The 24,955-nt window shown below is 36.8% G+C and overlaps 1 protein-coding gene across 3 annotated transcripts; it reads right to left on the reverse strand.

Annotated features, from left to right (window-relative positions):
* LOC109359792 (sodium/hydrogen exchanger 8) lies at positions 1-24,955 on the reverse strand. Of its 3 annotated transcripts, XM_019604497.1 has the most exons (24): positions 24,645-24,954; positions 22,971-23,021; positions 22,701-22,792; positions 21,569-21,646; positions 21,345-21,502; positions 15,951-16,052; positions 15,758-15,875; positions 15,414-15,466; positions 15,275-15,340; positions 14,359-14,403; positions 14,138-14,193; positions 13,520-13,704; positions 11,363-11,410; positions 5,720-5,827; positions 5,267-5,498; positions 3,992-4,294; positions 3,469-3,566; positions 3,222-3,353; positions 2,914-3,123; positions 2,626-2,832; positions 2,038-2,299; positions 1,108-1,222; positions 918-1,062; positions 1-367 (listed from the first exon to the last, which is right to left on the reverse strand). In XM_019604497.1, exons 1-24 carry the CDS (start codon positions 24,877-24,879, stop codon positions 56-58), a joined length of 3,411 nt encoding a protein of 1,136 aa, XP_019460042.1. In that variant the 5' UTR covers positions 24,880-24,954; the 3' UTR covers positions 1-55. The 3 variants fall into 3 exon arrangements, with proteins under 3 accessions (XP_019460042.1, XP_019460039.1, XP_019460034.1); XM_019604494.1 differs by having other exon boundaries at positions 1-369; positions 941-1,222; positions 24,645-24,955; XM_019604489.1 differs by having other exon boundaries at positions 918-1,222.

Raw genomic sequence — 24,955 nt, forward strand, 5'->3', positions numbered from 1 at the left:
ATGCCCTTGGTGCACACAAATAAAATATCACAACTGATTGCTCACCTCTTCTACCTCAAGCTGAGGGGTGGAAAGATAACCCACTTGGGGAATCAATCCTCACAATAATATCTTCTTCAACAGCAGAATCATCACTTGAATGCTCTTCATCATGTTGTATCCGTTGTTCTGTGCTTTGTAAAGGTGGATTTGTTTCAATTCTTGTGAACTCCCTCACATCATTATCTTTCTTGGCAGTTGAAGCTCCTTCCGATTTGACTGAAACAAGTGGACGGTCATGACGCGGCACAATGGTTGGATATGACAAACTAAGAGGTGGCTTGGCACGACTGCTTGATGAACCTCTACTCCGGTGATGAATGTCCACCTTGAAAATAAGAAGAATGAATGGAAAAATAAAATGAAATGAAATGAAGCTTGATGTAGAAAGTAGAGACACATCATTATAAGTTCATGACAAATAACTTTTGGTAACTTGATTATCAGGCTATCCTTCTAGAGAAGGGGCAGAATGTAAGATAGGAGTTTCATTGCAAAACCACGTTAGGAAAAATTTTACTTGGGTAATTTCCTATAAACAACACAAAATTAGCCAATTCCACCTAGTGGGATAAAGGTTTGGTTAATGTTGTTGTAACAAAGCAAAATTAGCATTATAGATAACTCAAATTATGACAACAAATCACCAATTTTAGGTGATTTCACTTGTCAAATTTATGATCTATGCTAGACCAGATCCAAATGTATCAGTGTCTACTAAACCATAAATGGGCATAGATAGTCAAGTATTCTCCTTTGAAAACTGTCAGAAAGCTATGTTTATAACAAAGGTATTAAAATTTGGAATGTTGAACTCATGAAATTGAAAAAATAAAATAAAAAATCTATGAAGCTAACGTCTGCATATACTGTCATACCATGCTCCCGTAAATGCTAAGCTGCATTGCCCTTGCAGACAAACTATTGGATTGTTGCCCAGTACCTTCAGAGTTCTGCTTCAGGTGTTCATGCGTGTAGAAGTGTTCAGGCCAACTCATAAGAGTACTATGTTGTCTACCTAAACTTCTGTGGGAATGATCCATGGCATGTGATAACATTGAACTTGACCTTCTAGGAAGAGCAGCATCAGCCTCAAATGCTGCAACGTCAAATATGATTACCCTTGCTCTAGTTTCAACTAGATAGGAGGATCCTTGATGAGAAAAACAAGATTCCTTAGAACCTGGTATAATTGGAATGTAAAGATGTGTCAAATAATTCGAAATGGGGAGAGTGGTAACTAGCCAAGGAAAAAAGCATAGTGATCAAATTATAAAAATTTCCACATGATGAAAAGATAGCAAACTTTAATTTTTTACATAAATACAGTTAGTGGTATAAAAGTAGTAAAGTAACTATATGCAACAGTTTAGCTTATACATTAAGCTAAACTAATATACTCCATTCAGCTTAAGCTCTTAGAAGAATTAGTTAAGAGTAGCCCCTATTCTTCATACAGCAAAATTAAATTCCGGCACAAGTTTATGCTAATGCACCTCTTGCCTGAGGAGTGTGTGTTAGAGACATAAACCAGTATCGTGTGTTCACTTAACAACATAATTATTTTACCAAACATGCAAACAAAATACAATTCATTTCTATCAAAGAGCAAGCAGAGAATATCAAGGAAACAAAGTTACGAACTTCAAAAAAATGGAAATCTTAAATCATCTCGCCTAAATGTTCTCAATGAAGTCCCTTTTTCTCCCAAAACATTAAAGGCTAAAAATCTTATCACCAATAATCAGCACACTTAAGTGAAGGGAAGATATTGTTAGCTATGACAAAAAAGAGAGTAGAAAAGTAAGAATGAAAATGTGTATAATCTTAGACAAACTTAGTTTCCTTATCCAGGCTGATGCTTAAATTCCGCTCTGTGCCTTACTATTCCAATTCTCCATGTACAACCTATTGCTCCCTAACCAGCACTCATAAGGCTAACTCGGCGAAAAAATATTAGACAGGGAAACATATTAACGCATATTTTATTTACAATACCTGAAGTTGTCAAATTTTGGAAGCTTAGGTTCCCATGCGAAGGAAGCAGAGCTGCTGGTGATGTAACCAGCTCTTGAATACCTTGAGTTTTGACATATCCTTCTAATAAGAAGGCAACTGAATGACGAGGGATTTCTATTGTTTCTCCTCTTATGTATATGGCCATTACTGATCGTTCAGCAACAAGAGCCCTTAAATCTTGCATAGTCAATTTCTCAAATATCTGGGGTAGCAATAGTTTGGAAAGAAAAATAGTACTTTCCTGCAAATCATTATATAATTAGTGCAACAGAGAAACATATTCATTATAATTTTGAACATATTTATCATCTACCATTTCTATGTAGTGTACTTCAACCAAACATACACAGCTAGACATATTTTTTTATGAACTATGATATCCTCAATGAACATGATATCTTAAAGATGAATTTTCGAAAATGAAAAACATAATCCATGTTGATCTGCAAAGACATGTGAAATTCATAGACAATATGCTGCAAGTTCAGAGATCATAATACGGTCATAAGCAATTAGAAAATAGTAGAAGACTAGCAGTAGCGATGACCAAATTTTATGTGACCATACCTGCCACAGGAAGTCTTCCACTAAAGGGTCTATTTTGATACTTGAAATTATCTTGTCAGCTTCTAGGAAAAAGCATTGTACCATTGAATCTGTGATGACATCACAGATGTATGGTCTTCCAGTCAGCACTTCATAAAGACCCAATGTGCTCCCGTGTGAAAACGTTGGATACAAAGGGTGCTTGTTTCTTATCATTTTGCTTTCCCACTGGAAAAACAATAATTTTCAACAGCTTCACAATCAGATATTATATGGTAAGCTTCATACTGCAGACAATGAGTTTATTACCTTCACCACTCCATTAGAAATTAACCAAATACCATTTGATTTGGCTCCTTCCTTGTACAGTGTCAAACCACGCAACTTCATCATTTCCTTGGTATTGCGTACAAGTGCTTCACGAACCAAAGATGGAAGAGCACCCAACATAGGATGTAAAATACTTATTTTAGGAAGCTTCACTAGAGGAGGATTTCTAAGAAATTTCTTTAAATCAGTCTGGGAAAAAAACAATTAAAAGATGAACAATCCAATTTTAACTTTCATAAGAGTGACTATAAAGATAAACAAAAAGTATCAATATCACTAGAAGATACCTGTACAGCATCATGAAGGTGTAGCATCTCTTTCTCTTCCAATATCCCAACCTTCTCAAGGTTTTGAACATATTCAAGTACATGATTTAGTACTGAATATGTTGCTTGCCTTGTTTTTACAACACGCAAAACCTGAGAATTAGACATTCATAGTATAAATAAAAGCCAAATTGAGTAAAGGAGCATCTCAATTTGACACTTTGAACTAAAAACAGAAAACTTTGGAGGTATAATGTAACATGCAAACCTGAGGATATGTTGTACGAACATCTTCTAGGAACTTCCTTGCCCCTTCTCCTTCTACAAGACTTTCATTGATAACAGCAGAAGCAACACCACTGTCACCTAAAGATGAAGTATATATGTACAAGAAATAAATTTAAATGATTCTAAACAATTCTAACCAATACAATGCTCAAAAAATAAACAATATAACAACAACATTATAGTACTCTGGAAGGACATTAAGGGTCTATTCGGATTGAGGCTTTTAGAGGTAAAGGAAAGTGAAAATATATTTTACAATTTTGAACTAAAAGAGTTATATGATGCTTTTATAAATAAATAGTAAAATGATAAGGTAATTTCATAATTATTTATTTATAATAACATTATAAATTCTCTTAATTTAAAATGAAAATATGCCTTTCCTTTCCTTGTGTAACTCTCAGTCCAAACAAATGATAAATTGGATATATGCCACAAATTTAAGATAGAAATAGAAAATATAAAAAGGAAGGCAGAAAAACGGAAAGAAACAGACTATTTACCTATAAAGTCATGCAACAGTTGTCGAGCAATTCTGTGGGCACGAAGAAATGCAGCACAAATATAACATGCAGATTCCAACCTTTCTACGGTGAAGTATGTAACTAATTTTGGTGGGAACCTGCCAGAGTGAAGAAAGTTGTAGTAATTTGGGAAGTGAACATTATCTTTTAAACCTTTCCAGTCACATAGAGGCTCATCTGAAGCTAAATCTATTGCTTCCTCGACTGACAGCATTAGGAGATTAGCTGTTGTTTGAGAAATTCTTCCTTCATCAAGCATCTCCCAGTAAGCAGATTGGACACCTAATACGAGCAATAAGCTCTCATATTAGTTATAATATTAATATAGTTGATGAATTCAAGTTCATAGTACTACTACACAAACTGTCATGACTCAACAAAGGTAACTTTTGTACATCAAGTACAAATACACATGGTGGAAAGTGGAAATAATAGTGGCATAATACTAATTCAAGCCTTTAGATGAACACAATCATAATGATAAGTGCTTTGCTTTTACCACCATAACAAATCTCCATTTAAAATTTAATTTTTATGCAGTGAATGGTCAAGCCATAAATTTAAATTAACCCAAAACTCTTTGCTAATAGGAAAAATGCCTAAGAATGTATACTACAATCTAATGCTTCATTAGAACTGCACGTGCCACAAAACTGAAAGTAAAAATACAGATGCACTGCTGAAATGTTAATAGAAAATGCACTTGATCATTTTGAATTGGATAAGTTTCAGACAGAATTCTTGAACACAATGGGGACAAATTGTATCGAAACCTTCAATTAAATAGAAAAGATATCCAAACATGGAATCAAGCATACCCTGGCTGCCCCATAAAAAAATTATTCTTGCATATGCAATACGGTAGAGGGCGATCTTAACACAATGGTAAGGTTGTTTCTTAGTGACCATGGTCACGGGTTCAAATCCTAGAAACAACCTCTCCTTTATTATCACCATTAAAACATTTAAGGACGACAAAGATTCAGAATGCTTGAACCAGTTAATCCAACAGTCTCATTAATTGTGATTAGGCCTAACTCACCCCAAAAGCTAGCTCAAGGGGTGAGGGTTGCCCAAGCCTTACAAAGGATATCTTTGGCCCTTGCCCATTTGATGTGGGATCTCAATAAACATAAAGGCATGGTGCAGACCGGATGAGGTCCTCTTGTTGAAATAGAAATAACTGACGCACGTAATTAGAAACTACAGAATTAACAATAATTAGGATTGAAACAAATGCAAAACTCCCCATACCATTGAGAAGGCGTATCCGTATGTCTTTCACATTCATAGGATCAAGGTTACCATCAGTTTCTGATGCATCATGAGGGTGAACACGTTCACCTTCAATATTATTTAAACAGGAGATATATCTCTTCACTGTACTCCAGTCAGCAGGCCCCAGTTCCTCATCATCTCCAAGCTCACCAAAAGCCTCCAATGCTTTGTTCAGCATTTCATACTTTGTAAAGTCAAGGACACGTTTCTATAATGACATGACCAAAACATGAGGGGCAAGTCTAAATATAGCGAAGAGAAGAGAAAGGCAATATGTAGAGAGTTTCATTTGGAAACAATTTACAACAAGCATTTATGCAACACTGAAGCTTTACAAAACATTAAGGTGCCACATAAAAATATAAGATATCAACAAATTTCATCTCAAATAATAAGTAGTTGAAAGTAGAAGATGGAGAGAACTCTGACCTTAGCTGCTGATAACTTGTCCATGCCTAGGAAGCGTAAGACAAACTGTGTGGTTGAACCGTTCACTATAAGTGTTAAAAACACAATCCCACCAGTGAAAAAAACAAACTGCACAATCATAAAATCATTTGAGTAAGTTTATAAAGACAATTATTATGGGCCTTTCTCTGGTATCCTTATTCTTTAAGGGGTACCAGTACCCTTCCATTCAGTTATTATAGAGAGAATTCCACCACTTGTATTATCTTATCAGCTAAATCTTAACCCAGATTGTCTTTTTTTAACATTTTATAATTTCAGGTTTCATTTCAAAATTTTAATATTACGAAGTAACTTTCTATTATACATTTCATATAACTGGAATCCCATACAATGTCTTACCTAGTTAATGAGGAGAAATGAGAACAAATCACATCATTACAAGTGCACGTATTGATGTGGTTGTTATAGAATTCTAGGATTAAAACGAAGAATTCAGAAAACAAGAAGTAGGAATTCTTGGAATTAAGAAAAGAATTCGAACAAACTTGCCAAACAAGAAAGAATGATGAACAAAGAATTTGAAAAGAAGTTACAAGTTTCCAAAATTAGTCAACTAACTAACTACTTCCTTCCTTATACAGCTAATGTAACTAACTACTCTTCTGCTAGTGCAATACACATGGCAATATCAATTTGAACTCTATCAATGCCCTTCTCTTGAAGCAATTCTTGTCCTCAAGAATGAAAATCGGGGAATTTATTGCATAGATCAAAATAAAATTCCCAAGTAGCATCTTCAGGAAGTTGATGTTTCCACTTGACAAGCACCTTAGTCACAGCTCTTCCTTGGCGTTTAACAGTCATACGGTCTAAAATAGCTTCTGGTTCCTTACCAGCAGAATTTTCAGCAGAAAGTTGAGGAATCTCAGTAGAAGTGATGGCTTGTCCCACATGCTTCTTCAATTGAGAGACATGAAAAACATTATGTATTTTAGAGTGAGAGGGAAGAAGTAATTTATAAGCCACTGCCCCTATCTTGATGATAACTTGGAAGGGTCCAAAATATTTTGGAGCCAATTTCTCATTTGCTCTAGCTGAGACTGAAATCTGTTTGTAAGATTGCAATTTGACATAAACCAGATCACCCTCTTTGAATTGCCTATCACTGCGATGTTTATCAGCAAGTTGTTTCATTTTGTCTTGAGCCCTTCGAAGATGAAACTTAAGAGCTTTCAACATCTCATCTCTTTTTGCCAAACTCCTATCCACAAGTTGCACCTTAGATTCCCCAGGTAGATAAGGCAAATAAGCTGGAGGAGGCTGACCATATACAATTTCATATGGGGTGGCTTGGATAGAAGTATGGAAGGTGGTATTATACCACCACTCTGCAAGTGGCAACCATTTAGACCATTGCTGAGGTACTTCAGCACTTACATCTCAAGTAAGTATCTAGGCATCTATTGACCACCTCAGATTGGCCATCTGTTTGAGGATGATATGAAGTGGAAAGTTGCAACTGCACCCCTTGAAAAGCCATCAAATCTTGCCAGAATTTACTGATGAAAACTGGATCCCTATCACTAGTGATAGAATCAGGAAATCCATGCAGTTTAAAGATGTTATCCAAGAAGTTTTGAGCCACAATACTAGCTGAATAAGGATGAGCCAAGGGTATAAAATGAGCAGTCTTGCTTAGTCTGTCTACCACTACAAAAACAACCTGTTTACCACATGAATTAGGCAATCCCTCAATGAAGTCCATAGTGATGTGTTGCCATACATGACCAGGGATAGGTAGAGGTTGTAATAGCCCAGGATAAGCAGTTGTATCATATTTGCATTTCTGGCAAGTTGGACATTGCTGAATGAAGGATTTTACATCCTTGTTCAACCCCTTCCAATAGATTACAGTTTTGATTCTTTGAGTAGTTGCATGCCTACCAAAATGACCACTTGGTGTTGCAGCATGAAACCACTGCAACAATTCCTGCCTTAGTGGTGCATCTTTTCCAACAACCAGCTTCCCTTTTCTTCTCAATTCTAAGCCATTCCATGTATAGTGCTTATGACTATTAGAGTCTAGTTGCAATTGAGAGATGAGCTTCTGAAGACCATCATCACTGAACCAAGTCTTCTTAATTCTCTCTATCATATTAGAATCTACTGTATGCATAAACAAAGCTTGGCACTCTAACCCATCCACTCTTGACAATGCATCAGCAGCTAAGTTTTCTCTGCCCTGCTTGTATTCAATGGAAAAATCAAACTCCATAAGCTTGACCAACCACTTCTGCTGAAATGTTGTAGTTAACCTCTGATCCAAGATGTACTTGAGGCTTCTATGATCAGTTCTAATAATGAAGGGTTTGTTTAACAAATAATGCCTCCATTTCTGCACTGCAAAAACCACAGCAAGCAATTCTTTCTCATAGGTGGACAAGACTTGTTGTTGCTGATTGAGAACCCTACTAATAAAAGCTATAGGGTGATGGTTTTGCATTAGCACAACCCCAATTCCTTGACCTGAAGCATCAACCTCAAGAATGAATTGTTGTGAGAAATCAGGTGATGCTAGCACAGGGGTTGTGGTGAATAAGTCCTTCAAATTCTGAAATGAGAGCTTGGCTTCCCTTGTCCATTTGAAGTTATCTTTTTTCAATAACTCAGTGAGAGGTCTAGCCACAGTGGCATATCCCTTCACAAACCTTCTATAATAACCAGCCAAGCCCAGGAAACCCCTTAATTGCTTGATGGTTTGAGGCAAGGGCCAATTTTTGACTGCTATTATCTTAGCAGGATCAGTGGCCACCCCCTCTGCTGAGATGAAATGACCCAGATATTCCACTTTAGCAACTCCAAAATAGCATTTGGATTGTTTAGCAAGTAAGTGATGTTGCCTCATGACTGCTAATACTCTTTCCAAATGAACAATGTGCTCATCTATAGTGCCACTGTATATGAGTATGTCATCAAAAAACACAAGCAAGAACTTCCTCAAAAAGTCCTTAAAAATAGAATTCATCAAGCTTTGAAATGTAGCTGGTGCATTTGTAAGACCAAAGGGCATCAGTAAATACTCAAAGTGACCACTGTGTGTCCTAAAAGCGGTTTTATGAACATTCATTGACTCATCCTCACTTGGTGATAACCAGCCCTTAGGTCTATTTTAGAAAAGATAGCAGATCCATGTAGTTCATCCATTAAATCATCAACTAAGGGAATAGGAAATCTATCTTTTATTGTACCTTTGTTTAGCTCCCTGTAATCAACACATAACCTTCAAGTGCCATCCTTCTTGCCAACCAAAACCAATGGACTTGCATAAGGGCTATTACTGTTTTGGATAACACCAGAATCCAGCATTTCTTGCACCAACTTATCAATTGTGTCCTTCTTTTGCTTAGCATACTTGTAGGGTCTTTTGTTTACAGGATCTATATTATGTAACGAGGGAATTTTATGGTCATGGTCCACTCTAATAGGAGGTAACTGAGTAGGAGAAGAAAAGACATCAGCATATTGTTGCAAAATATGTTCAATAGAAGAAGGAATTGCAGCCTACTCAGCATGAGTTGTTAGAGAATGTAGTAAAAACCCTTCTTCTTCACCAACCTGAATCATGGATAAATGAACTTCTTGCTGCAAAAATTTTCCAAATTGTTGATTTTTCACAGTTTTACAACCTAACTGTGATGCACCCCTCAACACATGCCTTCTTCCTTGGACAGAAAACTCCATACTCAACTTGTCAAAGTTCCATATTATATCACCAAGTGTTACTAGCCACTCAATCTCCAGCACTACATCACAACATCCAAGAGGGATCAACATAACATCTAAAGTGAATGTAGTGTGTTGTAAGGTCCATGTAAAATTTCTTACAATAGAAGAAATCTTCACTTTGGTGCCATCAGCTACAGTGACTAAGAGTGGATTTATTTCTTCAATTCTGCATCCCACTCTCCCTGCTACATGGACATCTAGGAAGTTATGAGTGCTTCCACTATCAATTAGGATATGCAAGGGTTTCTTCATGTACTTGCCAGTAACCCTCATAGTCCTAAAATTAGATATTCCAGTCAAGGCATTCACTGAAATTTGGGCTGCCTCAAATTGATCAACCCCCTTACCATCACCAGTATGAGCCTCTTTGCCCTCTTCCTCTTAATCCTCAACTTCTAGTAGGTGGATTTGGAGTTTCTTATGAGAGAGGCCATGCTCCACAGAGTATGGTTCATCACAAAAATAGCACAGACCTTTTGCTCTCCTTTCATTCATAAAAGTTGGAGAGAGATTCTTAGTGAATCTAGGTCTACTCCTTGAATTTTCTGCTTCCACTGACGTAGCAGGTTTTGTGTTGATTAGTGGCTTATTCAGAAGTCCAAATTTACTCTTGCTAGGGAATTCAATCTTTGATCCACTACCACTAGTAGATTCATACAATTTTGCTAAAGCAAAAGCTGTACTAATAGTTGGTGGCTGAAACATTCGACCCATCATCTGAATATCATTTCTCAACCCTCCCAAAAAACAACTTAATGTGTATTCTGCAGGCAAGTCAAGTCGAGTTATGATTGCATCGAATTCTTCATGATAGTCACCGACTGTTCCCTTCTGCCTTAGCTTCATTAAATCTACCATGGGATCATCACACAAGTCCCCAAACCTCTCAACCAGTATGTTGATATATTCATTCCAGCTAGGCAGAGAATTGGTCCATGAAGATTTTACATAAGCATGGTGCCATTTTAAAGCTTTTCCTTCAAAATGCATAATTGCAAGTTTAACCTTAACCTCCTTAGGTCTGATACACCCATTCTTTGACATTTTCACCAGCAAACCTAGGGAAATCAATTCTTGATAATCGCGTTTGACGAGAATAATTGAATTGTCTATCACCTGATTTCTGGTTTTTATCGTGCTTGCCATATCGGTCACGATCATAACCCTTCCACGAAGAATTTTCATCTTCAACATTTTTGTGAATCAATTCATCGATTGATTGTTTAATGGAATCTCCCAGCGTTTTCTGCAATGATCCTGCCAATTCAACCAACCGCAACTCAAGACGTTATGCGATGCGAGCTTCCAACCTTTCCTCCATGTCCCTCATCAAAGCTTGAGATCGAGTTGAATCTGCCATGTCTCCCAGAAAAAAAAAGCTCTAGATACCAATTGATGTGGTTGTTATAGAATTCTAGGATTAAAATGAAGAATTCAGAAAACAAGAAGCAGGAATTCTTGGAATTAAGAAAAGAATTCGAACAAACTTGCCAAACAAGAAAGAATGATGAACAGAGAATTTGAAAAGTTACAAGTTTCCAAAATTAGCCAACCAACTAACTACTTCCTTCCTTATATAGCTAATGTAACTAACTACTCTTCTGCTACTGCAATACACGTGGCAATATCAATTTGAACTCTATCACGTGTGAACCAATTTGTCAAGTTTTAGGTTATTAGCGATAAAGTTTCATATAAATTCAAGTAATAATATTTTTTTCCTTAGCCGAATGCTTGAAAAAACCCAAAGCAATTTCCATCTGTTACAGACTTCTGAACTGTAATGGGAATGGCCAATGGCCATGAAAAATCATAGAAAAACGTCATGCATGTAAATATTACAAGTGCCTTATCCATATAAATTGCAAAACATACCAGTGTTCCTGTTTCTGGAGTCAACTCAGCGGATCTGCCAGATGAACTCTAAACAAACCAAAAATTTCTAATTAGAGGATTACACAACAAAAATGTGAACATCAATATCAGTGATAACCTCATGCCGGAACAAGTTATATTTATAAATTAAAAAAAATGATTTGCACGAAAAGACACTAGAAAAGTTAAGAGACCAAATCAGTTTATTCAAATAAAAAGACAAATGAGTTGTAACTCATGACAGTCCTCAGTGTAAGAGATGTAAACTAATGTAGAAGAGTAACTAAAGAACAAGGGAATAGAGAATGCAAAATTTCTTATTATGATCGACTGACTGAATATGTAAGTACATTGGTCCTTATATAGAACAGAAGGCAAGCTGTCACCAGCCGGCTTTGAGCTCTCGTTGGCTGGCTCACTAACAGAAAACTAACAGCAACTAACTAACTATCAATTATAACTAACTGATACAAACGCTACTTCTGTTCCTCTAATAGTTATAAATTTATTTCTCGTGATTTCCTTCGTTTAATTCTCTCTTGTCTTTGTATTTGGGTGATGTCTCTCATATTAATTTGTGGAAGATATTTGGGTTTGTATTGTTCCGCTTTATGAGGCTTTTCCAAGACTCTTTCACCCATCTTCTTTACATAAAACCTGTAACATAAATTTTTTTTAGAAACTTGAATGATAAGAGGTTGATAAGAAATCAGACTCTGGAATCTTTGACAGTTTTCCCTTCTAAATCTTATTTTCAGCTCTTGACTTAATCACCTAACAGAGAGAGATTTCTTTTGGGAAAGCCATTATGAGACTCCAAAGCTCCCTCAAAGGTTTTGTCTGGACTGTTATTCTTCATAGGGTTAAATGCTCCAAAGCGCAGACAACTCACTGCACTGTCTCCTAATGTGTGTATAACGTGTTGCTCTTGTTCAGAATTCGGGCCCATCTGTTTTTTCATTGTTATGCTGCAAGATTTCTTTGGAATAAGCTATTTGGGATTTTTGGGCAGTCTTGGGTGTACCTAATAAATTTGCATCAATTTTTGTTTGCTGAATTTGGAGGTTTTGGCTCCCATAAAGAAGCTAAAGATCTTGTTACAATGCTCTATGTTGTTTTATGGTGTCTGTGATTGGAACATGATAGGGATAGAAAGACTAAGCCTATGATTACAAATGTGTATAGAAGAGGAAAGAGGAAAGTTTGGCTAAATAAATAAGCAAAACTCCTTCTTTACCTTAGGTAGTTAATTCGGTTAGGCTTTAAGGGCTATAAATAGAAGGGTGGTTGAGTAGTTAGGCAGTTAGAGAATTAATTCATTCTGATTTAGGAAATTAGAGAGACCACTAGGATTCAGGAATCCTAGCAGTGTTCATATTCATCTTCTTCTTGTAACTAATTTCTTCTATCAATAATAATACTCATAGAACCCTTACAGAATCATATTGATTATGTGTTAAGGGTATTCATTTTTCCTATCTTCTTCTAATTTTTTAATCACTAGATACCAGTGTCTAACAGAACAGAATGCTAAATTTTCAATGACTCTTTTTCTCGACCATACACTTAATATGGGATAGGATTACTCGTTTTGCCAGCCTTTGGTGCTCTGTTCATGGGCCTCTTTTATAGGGGTGTTTCTTTGTTAAACATGCATAGAAATTGGCATGCTTTGTTCCGAGACTCTTTCACATGTTTTTCTTGCATCCCTTTTGTTTGTTTTTTAGGATATCTTATCCTCTTTCTTTGTGCTCCTCTTCCCATATATAATCCTAATTTAAAGTTACTCTCATTACCTAACATTATGAATGAAAATCGCAAATAACCATGAAATTCTAATCAATAAGAATGTACCCCATTATTTGTTATACAATACTCCAATATCATTTCTATTCTACACTCCATCAGCTCTTTTTCATAATTCTCTTCCTGTGCTTTAGCTTTGATTAGTTCATCACTTTGTTGAAGGACTTTACGTTAATCTCCCTTCTCTTGTTTGTTACAGTCTAATAAACTTTCTCCTTTATATCAGGAAAATATCGAAAAGATTGTCTCTTTACTTGTAAATAATTATAAGACATGTCTATGAAGAATTATAGCTAAAAGAAGCAAAAACAGTTGCTATAGATATGAATCATGAGTCCATTGAATACTTGCCTTTACTGATAGTGAAAGAGACAAAGCAACTGCCCCACGCAATCCTGACCAGATAAGAATAATAGCTTCCTTCCACTCCAAACCATATCCAAAATATCTCAGAAAGGGAAATAATGCTCCAACTACAATGCATCGAGATACTTGAACATAAGCATAGAGAAGCAACAGGTGGACCCATGATTTTCCTACAACAGAATCAATAGTTTGTAGTCACTCTTTTAGACTCGACAAACATAAGAATTTTAACAAGAAAAGGGCAAGCAACACCGACAAGATCATCAAGAAAATATAGGTTAGAAGAATGTGATTTAAAGATCTTCTATCTCTTTAAATCGGCATTGACTTTCTGTGTTTCAGATTTCCCACCTAGATGAGTCAATGAAAGTACTCAATTACAGAACACCACCAAATTATGGAATACAACTTCATCCAGCAAACTTAAGATGCATCGGCACAATCATACACGAATATAATAAGTTCCAATTTATTAAATAGCAACAGCTTCTTGTGTTAGCATCTGATGTATTTTATGGCATGGCTTCCCTCCCTTGAGTAAAAAGTAAGCATATAATCCATCTGATAATGAAAAGCGAAAAGAATTTAAGAAGTGAATACTACCATCAGAAAAAATATGGTTACCACCACCAAGTATGCTTTCAGCTATAACAACTCCACTGGAAAAAGAAAATACGAAGATATTAGCAAAAGCAGCAGCTCAAAACTGTGTTCAACAAGAAAACCATATTTGTTTGATTCATAATTCCCATATGGGATGAAAGCCTGTTTCAGAAGTAATAGGAGATTATTGATATTATTTCAAAATCAAACAAAGTTCTTACCTCAAGATGAATATTAATGTATTAGCAAAATAAGCAATCATTTCCCTGGAGAAAAATAAAGAAATGAATCAAATGATTAAACGGAATTAAATTTGACAACAAAGTACCAAATTGGAAAACTAAGGACAAAATCCAACATAACACATCTCAAATATGACCTCACTACAAGCACTTATACAGTGATTCACTGCTTTTCCTCCCAGACAGAAATTTTCTTCTTTCTTTATATAAAGAAAAAAAAAATAGAAGGATGTAAAACTCTAATTAAGGGAATGAGTTTATGGGTCTTTCCATTTATATACTCTTCATTTGACTAATTCTTTACCAATATGGGATTTCCAATACTCACTAGAACCCAAATGCAAGTCTTAGCATTAGTATGCTCCCCCTCAAGTGAAGTGATTCCAGGCTTGTTCAATCATAAGGGACCCCAAAAGTCAGGGAGATCACCATTAATGGGCTACGTGAGAAATCACAATAGCGGGTCTGAAATTACAAAAGTGGGTCTGAGATCACCATCAATTACTCCTCATTTAACCCAATCTTTACCAATGTGATACTACTTCAACACTCACATGAATGTAACAGTAACTCTGCCTAAACTAACCAGAACAGCAACTCATTATGGAAAAAATACATCAAAACAATAGATCCTTCCTACCCCTATGCAATTTAGACCACTCAAATTGATCACCATTAGCTGAACATATAAAATTGCAAAAATAAAAATAGAATTCTGCTCATACAAATGACAGTAAAAAAAACAACTTGATCTTACAAAACCCAGTAATCTATCTCAACCATTTCTCATTGCATTTTTCTCTATTCCTTTTATCATCACTGAAATGGGCATCAGGTGAAAATTAATAAACTGCCATAGAATGACTCTGATTTATAGGTCAGGAAAAAGGCATACCAAAAGTGATGCAAGCTTTGTTGACTTTCACCCTTAAAAGCGGTCCTTGCGAACGCAGAATAGAACCTGTAGAAAGATTTCCATAACCATATTTCCAAATTTACGAGGTAAAGACACTTCGTACTAGAAGTCAACTTACATTCCCAATGACATCACCGTCAAAACACCAGAGACAGCAGCACCCTCTTGAGCCTATAAAACATTTTGGCCATCAATTTTTTCCATGCACAAGATGGACTCAAAATAACACCAAGAACAAAAGCCAAATAGATCATATGAACTCGAAAAAGATAATATCACATCTTAGTAAAAGATGCATGCAAAGTACATCACTCTTACAGAATTGTTCACAATTCATATAAAAACTCCCATCTCTTACTAAAGTATGTATCCACAGTACATCCCTATTGTAGAATTATTAATTAATACAAATATAATCTCTCATCATACTACATGATGTGTCCAAGTTTGAAAGCAACTTACAGTGAAGTAAGCAATGTAGCTAACAGCAAGTGTTAGAGAAATCTCTATCACTGTATCGTTAAAAATAAACCCAAGCCACAAAACAGATGCTATCCCAAAAGCAACACCAATTCCTACACTAAACCAAACAAACAATCACATAAGCAAAGTTAATTATTGCCACTTTTTCTGCAGAGAAGATGGTGAAACTTACGCTCCTAGTGAAACTTGTGCAAGAAATTTGATTATGGCAATCCAATTGAAGGTCTCTCCAAGGACCATCCGATAGAATAGTGTATAGACCACAATAGCCGTCCTGTACAAGAATGAACGTTAAGCTTTGCTGAAGACAAAATAAAGAACGTCCAAAGAACCATCAATTGTAGAAATAATATGTTATGATCCAATTTCAAGATATGGGACAAGAGTCCCAAATTAGAAGTATGGGGTTCCGATGTGGGGTTTATATGCCCTTGGGATCTCCAAGACAATGACTAGCTTTGTGGTGTGGACTCCCAAGGTTCATATCCATTGGTATCAGACCATTCCACCATGTCTCTCAGCTGCAAGCCACCGGTGCTATGTTAAGCACTGGTATCCAAGAATAAGAGAAATTGAACGAATTTAGAATAAATATTACCCCTAATCCAGAATCAAAGTGATTCTGTTAGGGTTCTAAGAATTTTATTGAAGATAGCAAGAATTACAATGTAGAAGAAGAGAAAAGAACAATATAGGGTTCCACAACCCCCACCCTCTTTGATTTTCCCAAATCAGAATAATAGTTTTCCTAACTAACTAACTACCAAAGGTAGCTTTCTATTTATAGGCCTAACCGAATTAACTAACTAAGGGTAAAAGGGGGAGTTTGTTTACTATTTACTTAGCCAAACCTTTATTTTCCCTCTTTTATACACATTTCGAATTATAGGCCCTCCCTTACTCCTATCAATACCCCTCCCCCCCTCCCCCCTTCAACAACCAGCTTGTCCTCAAGTGGGAAACCAAGAAACTGATCCTGTAGGGTAGTTGCTAATTCCCATGAACATTCATGTGTAGGAAGATTCTGCCACTTTACTAAGACCTTTGTACTTCCATGTGAATCCTTTCTGCTATCTAAAATATCTTCTGGTGATACCACCAATTCCAGTTCCTCATTCAACATAGGAGGTAAGGACTGGGCCTGTTGGTGAGGCTTGAGGGCCTTCTTCAATAATGATATATGAAATACTGGATGGACCTTGGAGTGCTCAGGAAAATCTAATTGGTATGCTACAGACCCCACCTTTTTTACTATTTGAAATGGCCCATAGTATTTAGGAGCTAGCTTGGCATAAGGCCTGTTAGCCAAAGACTTCATTTTATAAGGTTGCAGCTTCAGAAGTACTCAATCTCCCTCTTGAAATTCCAATTTTCTCCTATGTTTGTCAGCCTGCTATTTCATAAGATTCTGGGCCTTGGCTAAATTGGTCTTCAACTCTGCCAAAACTCCATCCCTTTGAACAAATAACTGATTCACCTCTTCAATCTTAGAAGGAATAGCCCTTGCCTTCAATAAGGTAGGTGGTTCTCTCCCATATAAGGCCTTAAATGGAGTCATCCCAGCTGAAGTGTGATAGTTGGAGTTGAACCAGAACTTTGCCCAATGCAACCAATCCAACCATAGCCTCGGTTTTGGACCTACAAAGCACCTGAGGTAGGTCTCCAAGCACCTGTTGATCACTTCTGTTTGGCCATCAGTTTGAGGATGGTAGGAAGTGCTTAGCTTCAAGCGAGTACCAGCCATTCTAAACAATTCCTTCCAAAACTGACTTAGGAACAGGGGGTCTTATCTGAAACTATAGAGTTAGGGAATCCATGTAGCTTCACCACCTCCCTTAAGAACACCATGGTTACATCCTTGGCAGAGTAAGGATGCCCCAATGCGAAGAAGTGTGCATATTTAGTCAATCTGTCCACTACTATAAATATGGTGTCCTTTCCTCTGGTTCTTGGTAAACCCCCATTGAAGTCCATAGATATATCCATCCAAACTTGCTGAGGAACGGGGAGAGGTTGCAACAACCCTGGAGCAGCTAAAGTTGAGTACTTACTCCTTTGACAAACATCACACTCTTCTACAAAAGTCTTGATGTCAGACCTCATTCCCTCCCAATATAAGAAACTAGTAATCCTCTTAAAAGTTTTGAAGTGCCCTAAGTGTCCTCCCATAGGAGTTTCATGACATTCAGCCATGATAAGGGGAATTCTGTTTGAAGTCTTGGACACTACCAACCTATCTTTATAGTAGAGTACACCCTCCCTGAACTCATAACCAGGATGAGCATTAGGAGACACCACCAATTCTTGCACAACCTTCTTCAACTTAGGGTCTTGCTACAGTTCTTGACACCAAGAATCCAGGTCCTCATTAGTGATCATAGAAATTGCAGAGTACAATTTCTGGTTTTTCCTGGATCTCAAAATCCAACCCAATAAGTTTCAGTGCCCACTTGAACTGCTCTTCTGAAAATAACCTCTGATCAATGAGAAATTTCAGGCTTCTTTGGTCTGTTCTGATTACAAAGTGTCTTCCCATCAAGTAGTGCCTCCACTTTTGAATAGATTGAACTAAGGCCATCAATTCCCTCTCATACACTGATTTTTGTTGGGCTTTCAATGAGAGCCCTTGACTCCAAAAGGCTAAGGGACTTCCTTCTTGCATCAACACAGCCCCCAACCCTTTACTAGAAGCATTAGTTTCTATCACAAATTCCTTGGAAAAATCAGGAACAGCCAACATAGGTAAACTCATCATAGCCTGCCTCAACCCTTCAAAAGTTGTAGTGGCTGCTTCACTCCACTGAAAGGCTTCTTTTTTGAGCAAATCAGTAAGAGGCTTAGCCAATTTACCATAGTTCTGAACAAACTTCCTATAATACCCTGTGAGGCCCAAGAACTCTCTTAGCCCCTTAACATTAGTAGGTCTAGGCCAATTTTTTATGGATTCCACATTAGCTTCATCAGCAGATACCCCTCCTCCTGAGATTACATGCCCCAAATACTCAATGCTAGGCTGCCCAAAGCTACACTTCTTTAAATTAGCCTTTAAAGAATGTTTAACCAACAACTCCAATACTGTTTGCAGATGAGAGTGGGTCATTTCATTAAAGAAGACCAATGTGAACTTCCTCAGATGAGGCTTTAGAATTTCATTCATCAAGGCTTGGAAGGTACAGGGGGCATTAGTCAAACCAAAAAGCATTACTAGGAATTCATAATGCTCCTCATGGGTCCTAAAAGCTGTCTTACCAACATCCTCATCTCTCATCCTTATTTGATGATACCCTGACTTCAAGTCTAGCTTGGAAAAAATCTTGGCACCCCCCAATTCATCTAGCAACTCCTCAACTAAGGGAATAGGGAATTTGTTAGGGATAGTAACCTTATTTAAGACGCTATAATCAACAGAGAATCTCCATCCATCATCCTTTTTTTTCACTAAGATGATGGGACTGGAATAAGGGCTAATGTTAGGTCTAATTACTCCAGCATCAAGCATTTCAGCAACTAACCTTTCAACCTCAGCTTTTTGGTAATGAGGACATTTGTAGGGCCTAAGGTGAGGGATATCAACTTCTTCCTTCAAATGAATTGCATGGTCCTGCCTCTTAGTAGGGGGTAACCCTTGGGGATCTTGGAAGACTGCCTGAAACCACTACAACACTTTGCTGACTTCTGTAGGAATTTTAGATATCAGGTTTCTTATTCAGTGGCTCACACTGCACCAACAATCCCTTCTCTTCTTCTAACAAAACCTGCATGAAGGCCCCCAAAGGTAATTCTTCCTTTGCTAAAGCAGTATCACCCACCACTGTAATTACTAATCCCCCTTGGTTAACCTTTAACCTCATCTTGCCAAAATCAGCTCTTACCTCTCCTAAACTGGATAGCCATTCAAGCCCCAACACCATATCAACCCCCTTCAACCCAAACAGATAGAAATCCTGTACTATTTCTAACTGTGGCATGGAAATTTTGAGTTGGGAACACTTACCTTTACACCTAATGTGGTGTCCATCTCCCACTTCCACCATATATGCCTTGGTCTCATCAACCTTCAACTGTAAGTGATTCACCAGTTCTGTTAATATGAAATTGTGAGAAGCTCCACAATCCAACATGATCACCACTAGATGCAAACCATAGTACCCCTTATTTTCCATGACTTAGTAGAAGTCAACCCCTTCATAGAATACAAGAAAAGTTGTAGGGAATTAAGGCTCTCTAGATCTTCTTCTCCACTTTCTCTAACATCCTCCCCCTCTACTAAGATCAACATTCTCAACTGCTTATTCTTGTACACATGGTCCCTGGTGAAAAGCTCATCACACCTAAAACATAGTCCCTTCTCTCTCTTTTCCTTCATTTCAGCACTGGTGAGTCTCCTGAAATCCCTCTTTCTCTTAACACTTTTTGCTTCTTGTATGGTTTTATGAAATAACCTTCCACTACCCACAGATGAACCCTCCCTCCTAGTACTATTTGTTGATGAAGGGTCTAATGTCACTGTCTTGCTATAAGGCCCCCCTCTGAACGATCTTGCACCTTTAGTATAGGTGGGATTAGGTCTCTTGCTTATCACCATGTTCTTTTGCTCAATGAGTATAGCCTTCTGAATTATCTCATGCGGAGTGGTCAACTCATACAACCTCACTTCTACCCTTATCTCTTCCTTGAGCCCATTGAGGAAGACTCCTCTTACAAACTCTTGGTTAACCTCCCTTAAAGCCCCCACATACTTCTCAAACTCCTCAACATAAGCTTCAACACTACTATCTTGCTTCAAGGAAAGTAGTAATTCAAAAGAATTCTGCACCATAGAAGGTTGGAACTTTCTGACCACAGCTATTTTGAAGCTTTCCCATGTAGGAGAGGGGTTACATCTCTCCCACCATTGAAACCAGCTCAAAGCTCTGTCTTCCAGGGCCACTATTGTGGCTTGCATCTTTTCCTCTTCTGCAATGGCCCCTCACCAAGGAAGGTGCTAGGATACCAGTGTTAAGCACTGGTATCTGAGAATAAGAGAAATTGAACGAATTTAGAATGAATATTGCCCCTAACCCAGAATCAAAGTGATTCTGTTAGGGTTCTAAGAATTTTATTGAAGATAGGAAGAATTATAATGTAGAAGAAGAGAAAAAAACAATATAGGGTTCCACAACCCCCACCCTCTCTGATTTTCCCAAATCAGAATAATAGTTTTCCTAACTAACTACCAAAGGTAGCTTTCTATTTATAGGCCTAACCGAATTAACTAAGGGTAAAAATGGAAGTTTATTTACTATTTACTTAGCCAAACCTTCATTTTCCCTCTTTTATACACATTTCGAATTATAGGCCCTCCCTTACTCCTATCATGCTAGTGGTGATACTAGTGATGCAGTGTTTGCTTAGGACTAGTCAATGAGCCAGTCCACACTCCACAAGCATCCCGCATGGGCGACAAGGCTGCAGAGCATGGTGGAATGTTATGAATCAATAGCTATTGTGGTGTGGTTCTCCCGAGGTTTGATCTGAAGGATATATGTTAGATGAAAGTATGGTGAAGGGAACTAAAACAGAATACCCATCATTCATCAAGGATTCCCCTTCAATTATTGTGCTTAGCTTTTTGCTTGCACCAAGCTCTTTCAGCAAAGCCACAACTGCAACAGGATCAGTTGCACTCAGAAGTCCCCCAAGCAATAGTGATGTTTTCCAACTCCAGTTATATGGAAAAGTAAACTGCATCATGAGTGAAAGTGATAAACATATGACATGAATGACAAAATATAAACAAGCTTCACATACCTTCAAAACAAATCCAAGACAAACAGTTGAAACTGCAACACCTGGACCAGCTAACAAGATCATTTGTGCAACACACCTCTGCATCAGAACAGAAAATAAGGATAAGTTCAGTTCACGATGCAACACCAGATATGTCCTATAAATCAACAGTTAATGATTTGTATTATATGATAATAGAAACGACAATTTTGTTCTCATTTTGCTGCATTCCTCGGAAAGTACATGTAATTTTGTATAGTTTTTAAACTTAACAGGGCACTATGTTATCAAATATTCAACATGATGGAGAATATCATGAATTAACTCTCCCAAAAGTTTAAGCCATTAGGTGAGCGCATTGGAATGACATTATTATATCTCTAACCTTGCCTTTTCAATTAACAGTCATTTGAGCTTGCGGCATGGACAGTGCACAAGCCCCTTTGTACCATATGTTGAAACTCAATTTTTACTAGAAAAATGGTGGTTGCGAGGATCAAACTGCTGACCACTTGTTCATACAAGAACAAGATTAGATACCATTTATTAGGTTTGAGAAGAAAGCATGTGGAAGCCATGACCTTAGTCCAACAAGGCCAATATTATTCGTAGTGGTAAATGAGAAAAGCTGTAAGCGACCTTTATGAAGTGAAGGCTTTGGTATCATGTAAAGAACCAACTCTCCCGAGCACTAGAGTTATTAGGTGAAGGGACATAAATGGCTTCATTATTATTTAACAGGGAACTTTGTTTTGATATTACAGTGGTCTTATTGAGAAATTGGCAAATAGTTTTCAGCTTTCTTTTTCTTTTCGTAATTTTATATAGGATGATTTGATGCTTTCTGTTCTCCATGTACTTTCTTCGATTCAATCTTTCCTACGGAAAAACTGGGGCTCCATAAAATTTTAAGAAAGCAAACTAACATGCACAGCGTTTCTCAAATTACATCATGAAAAAGCACCAAAACATACATAAATTACTTATAAGTAGGCAAGAGTTTATATCTTTAATATGCATACCAAATGAAATGGTCTGTGCATAGTCATGTAAGAGTCTGCCGAGCATGCATGCATATACAAGACAAGAACTAGCATAACAATATGACAACATCACTTTACAATCCACAAGTTTGTATTTATAGGGAAAAAACCTTAATTTGGTGAATTTCCATTGAGAATGAGCTCTCGAAAAGGAGAGCAGGAAGAAAAACAGCTAACAGAAGGTCTGGATCAATCTTTGACCCTGCATATTAAAAATATCAACCTTCAGTTAATCTTAATCATGTCAAAGCTACTTAAGTTGAAACATTTTCTAAATAGGTAGTCTATACGCGTGTTCCAAAGCTGTGCAACTAAACGCCTGGTCCTTGCTTTCTTTATTTGGTAAGTACATAATTTTCATCATAATAAGAAACACTTACAAAGACGAATTCCAGTCCCAATCTTTCCCAGCCGATGATGAGTACCATATTCTGTTCAAAAACCCATAATTAATCAGTCAAGTTACATACAGTTTATATATATATATATAAATGGAAAACAGTGTAAATTGTATGTAAATGCAAAAAAGCATTAAATGAGAAAAACCATTGGACCCTGTTATAAGAGCAAAAGTATAAAAAACATAGAGTCTATCCATCAGCAGTTACATAGTTTGATAGCAAATAGTTTTCCATCTATATCAAACCTAGGAAACACCACATACTTTCAAGAATATTTTCTATTTCCAGGATTCGAACTGGGAAGCACAACACTTTCCAACAATAGGAAAGTTTAAAGCTATTAATAGACCCAAGTGGTATCTAACGAAACAAAGAATGAAGGAAATTATTAACAAAAAAAGGATATCAGCATTGAAAAGCTTCAAATTAAATACTTTCTGCAGATCTGAAACCAAAGACAACCTTTCTAACTCTTCAAGTCTGCTTGGGAAAGCTGTCATCCCAAGGTAGCAAAATGTTATTGGGCTTATGTATGCTAGCAAAGATTGTTTGGAATATAACTAGTTGAAAAACTTTCAGTAAATTAAGAAAAGATTCACCAAAAATCACTTGTCTGGCCTATGTTGGACTCTTTAATTATCACTCTGCATGATTTCTGTTAATAACATGATACTGATATACATATAAGCTTACACTGTCCTTTCTTTCTTTCTTTATTTTGAATTCAACAAATACATATATTGATTGTCTGAAACATGTCTTATTTATGCACTTGTCCTTGATTTGAATTTCAAAACTCTAATCTTTTTGACTGACTTAAAAGTTAGAAAGAGAATATCATCTTAGCCCATCCCTGCAACAAATATATATGGAAAAAACTATACAAATAGAGGATTTGCACTATAAGAAGCTCCAAAAGATTAAACAAAGATTGCATAGAGAATCAATAAAATAAAGAAGTTCCACTATAAACTACTTATTTCCTTTACATATACTTTCTTACAAAAGAATAAATTATTTATAGAAAGAGGATATATTCTCTTTGAAGTTCCACGGTAAACTAGTTATTTCCTTTACTTGTACTTTCTTACAAAAGAATAAATTAGTCATAGAAAGGGGAAATATTCTCTTTCCCCTAGCCAACCATGATGAAAAACACTATGACTGCATGATCCTGGGGCATAGGACCAGAAGTTCAAAGTAGAATTAAATAAAATTGAAATTCTCTATTATGGATTGAGAATTTCATATGGATTATATTCTAAACCATAATTGAAAATCAAAAGTACCTTATGCTTAAACATGATCTTCACTACAACCCAAAAAAACAAAATCAAGTGAAAACCACAACAATCAATATATTTTTTATACTACCAAAAGTATTTTCTCACCCTTCTTTATGGGTAAGGAACTAATCATTTCGGTTGTATGGTCTCCCAACAAGTGTCAGTGTCAGGAATAGAACTTTTGACCTTTCGGTCTTCAATCCTGAGGATCTAGTAAGATCTTACACCAATAGACTAACACTTTGTTGGTCCCACAGCAATCAATATCAATATAACATCAAATATAATCCAACGATACGCGGTTGAAAAAAAACTCAAGTGGGTAACCAAAAAAGAAAGAAAGAAGCAAAACGAATAAAAGGGTGACCTAAAGATCCAAGACCAATTCCAACGACGAGAAGGGCAACAGTATAAGGAATTCTGGTCCCACGGAGAAGGTGTCTGCAAGCTATTCCAATAGCCAGACTAAGACCAAAGAAGATAACAGCATCAGAAGGAGTCCCATCATTTTCATAAGAAACAGAATCAGAAATTGAAACTGGGAGAGGTTGTTCTTGCTCCATGATTCTGTATCTAATCAGTGATCCAGCCACTGCTTCCATTGGAATGGGAATAGTAGTAGAAACTGAAAGGGGTTTTGTAACAGTTGTTGTTGTTATTGTTATGAGGTTGGTTCAG

This window comes from Lupinus angustifolius, chromosome LG01 (assembly GCF_001865875.1).
Source record: "Lupinus angustifolius cultivar Tanjil chromosome LG01, LupAngTanjil_v1.0, whole genome shotgun sequence".
Classification (NCBI taxonomy): Eukaryota; Viridiplantae; Streptophyta; class Magnoliopsida; order Fabales; family Fabaceae; genus Lupinus; species Lupinus angustifolius.

Bases quoted from the DNA above. Each gene is read 5' to 3' on its own strand.
- LOC109359792 (XM_019604489.1), bottom strand. From the start codon at position 24,879: ATGGAAGCAGTGGCTGGATCACTGATTAGATACAGAATCATGGAGCAA. The intron at 11,411-13,519 runs GCAAGTATTCAA...TGGTTTGTTTAG, and splicing joins CTCTTTCACTATCAGTAAAG to AGTTCATCTGGCAGATCCGC. The intron at 3,567-3,991 runs GTAAATAGTCTG...CTTCATCTTTAG, and splicing joins ACTGTTGCATGACTTTATAG to GTGACAGTGGTGTTGCTTCT.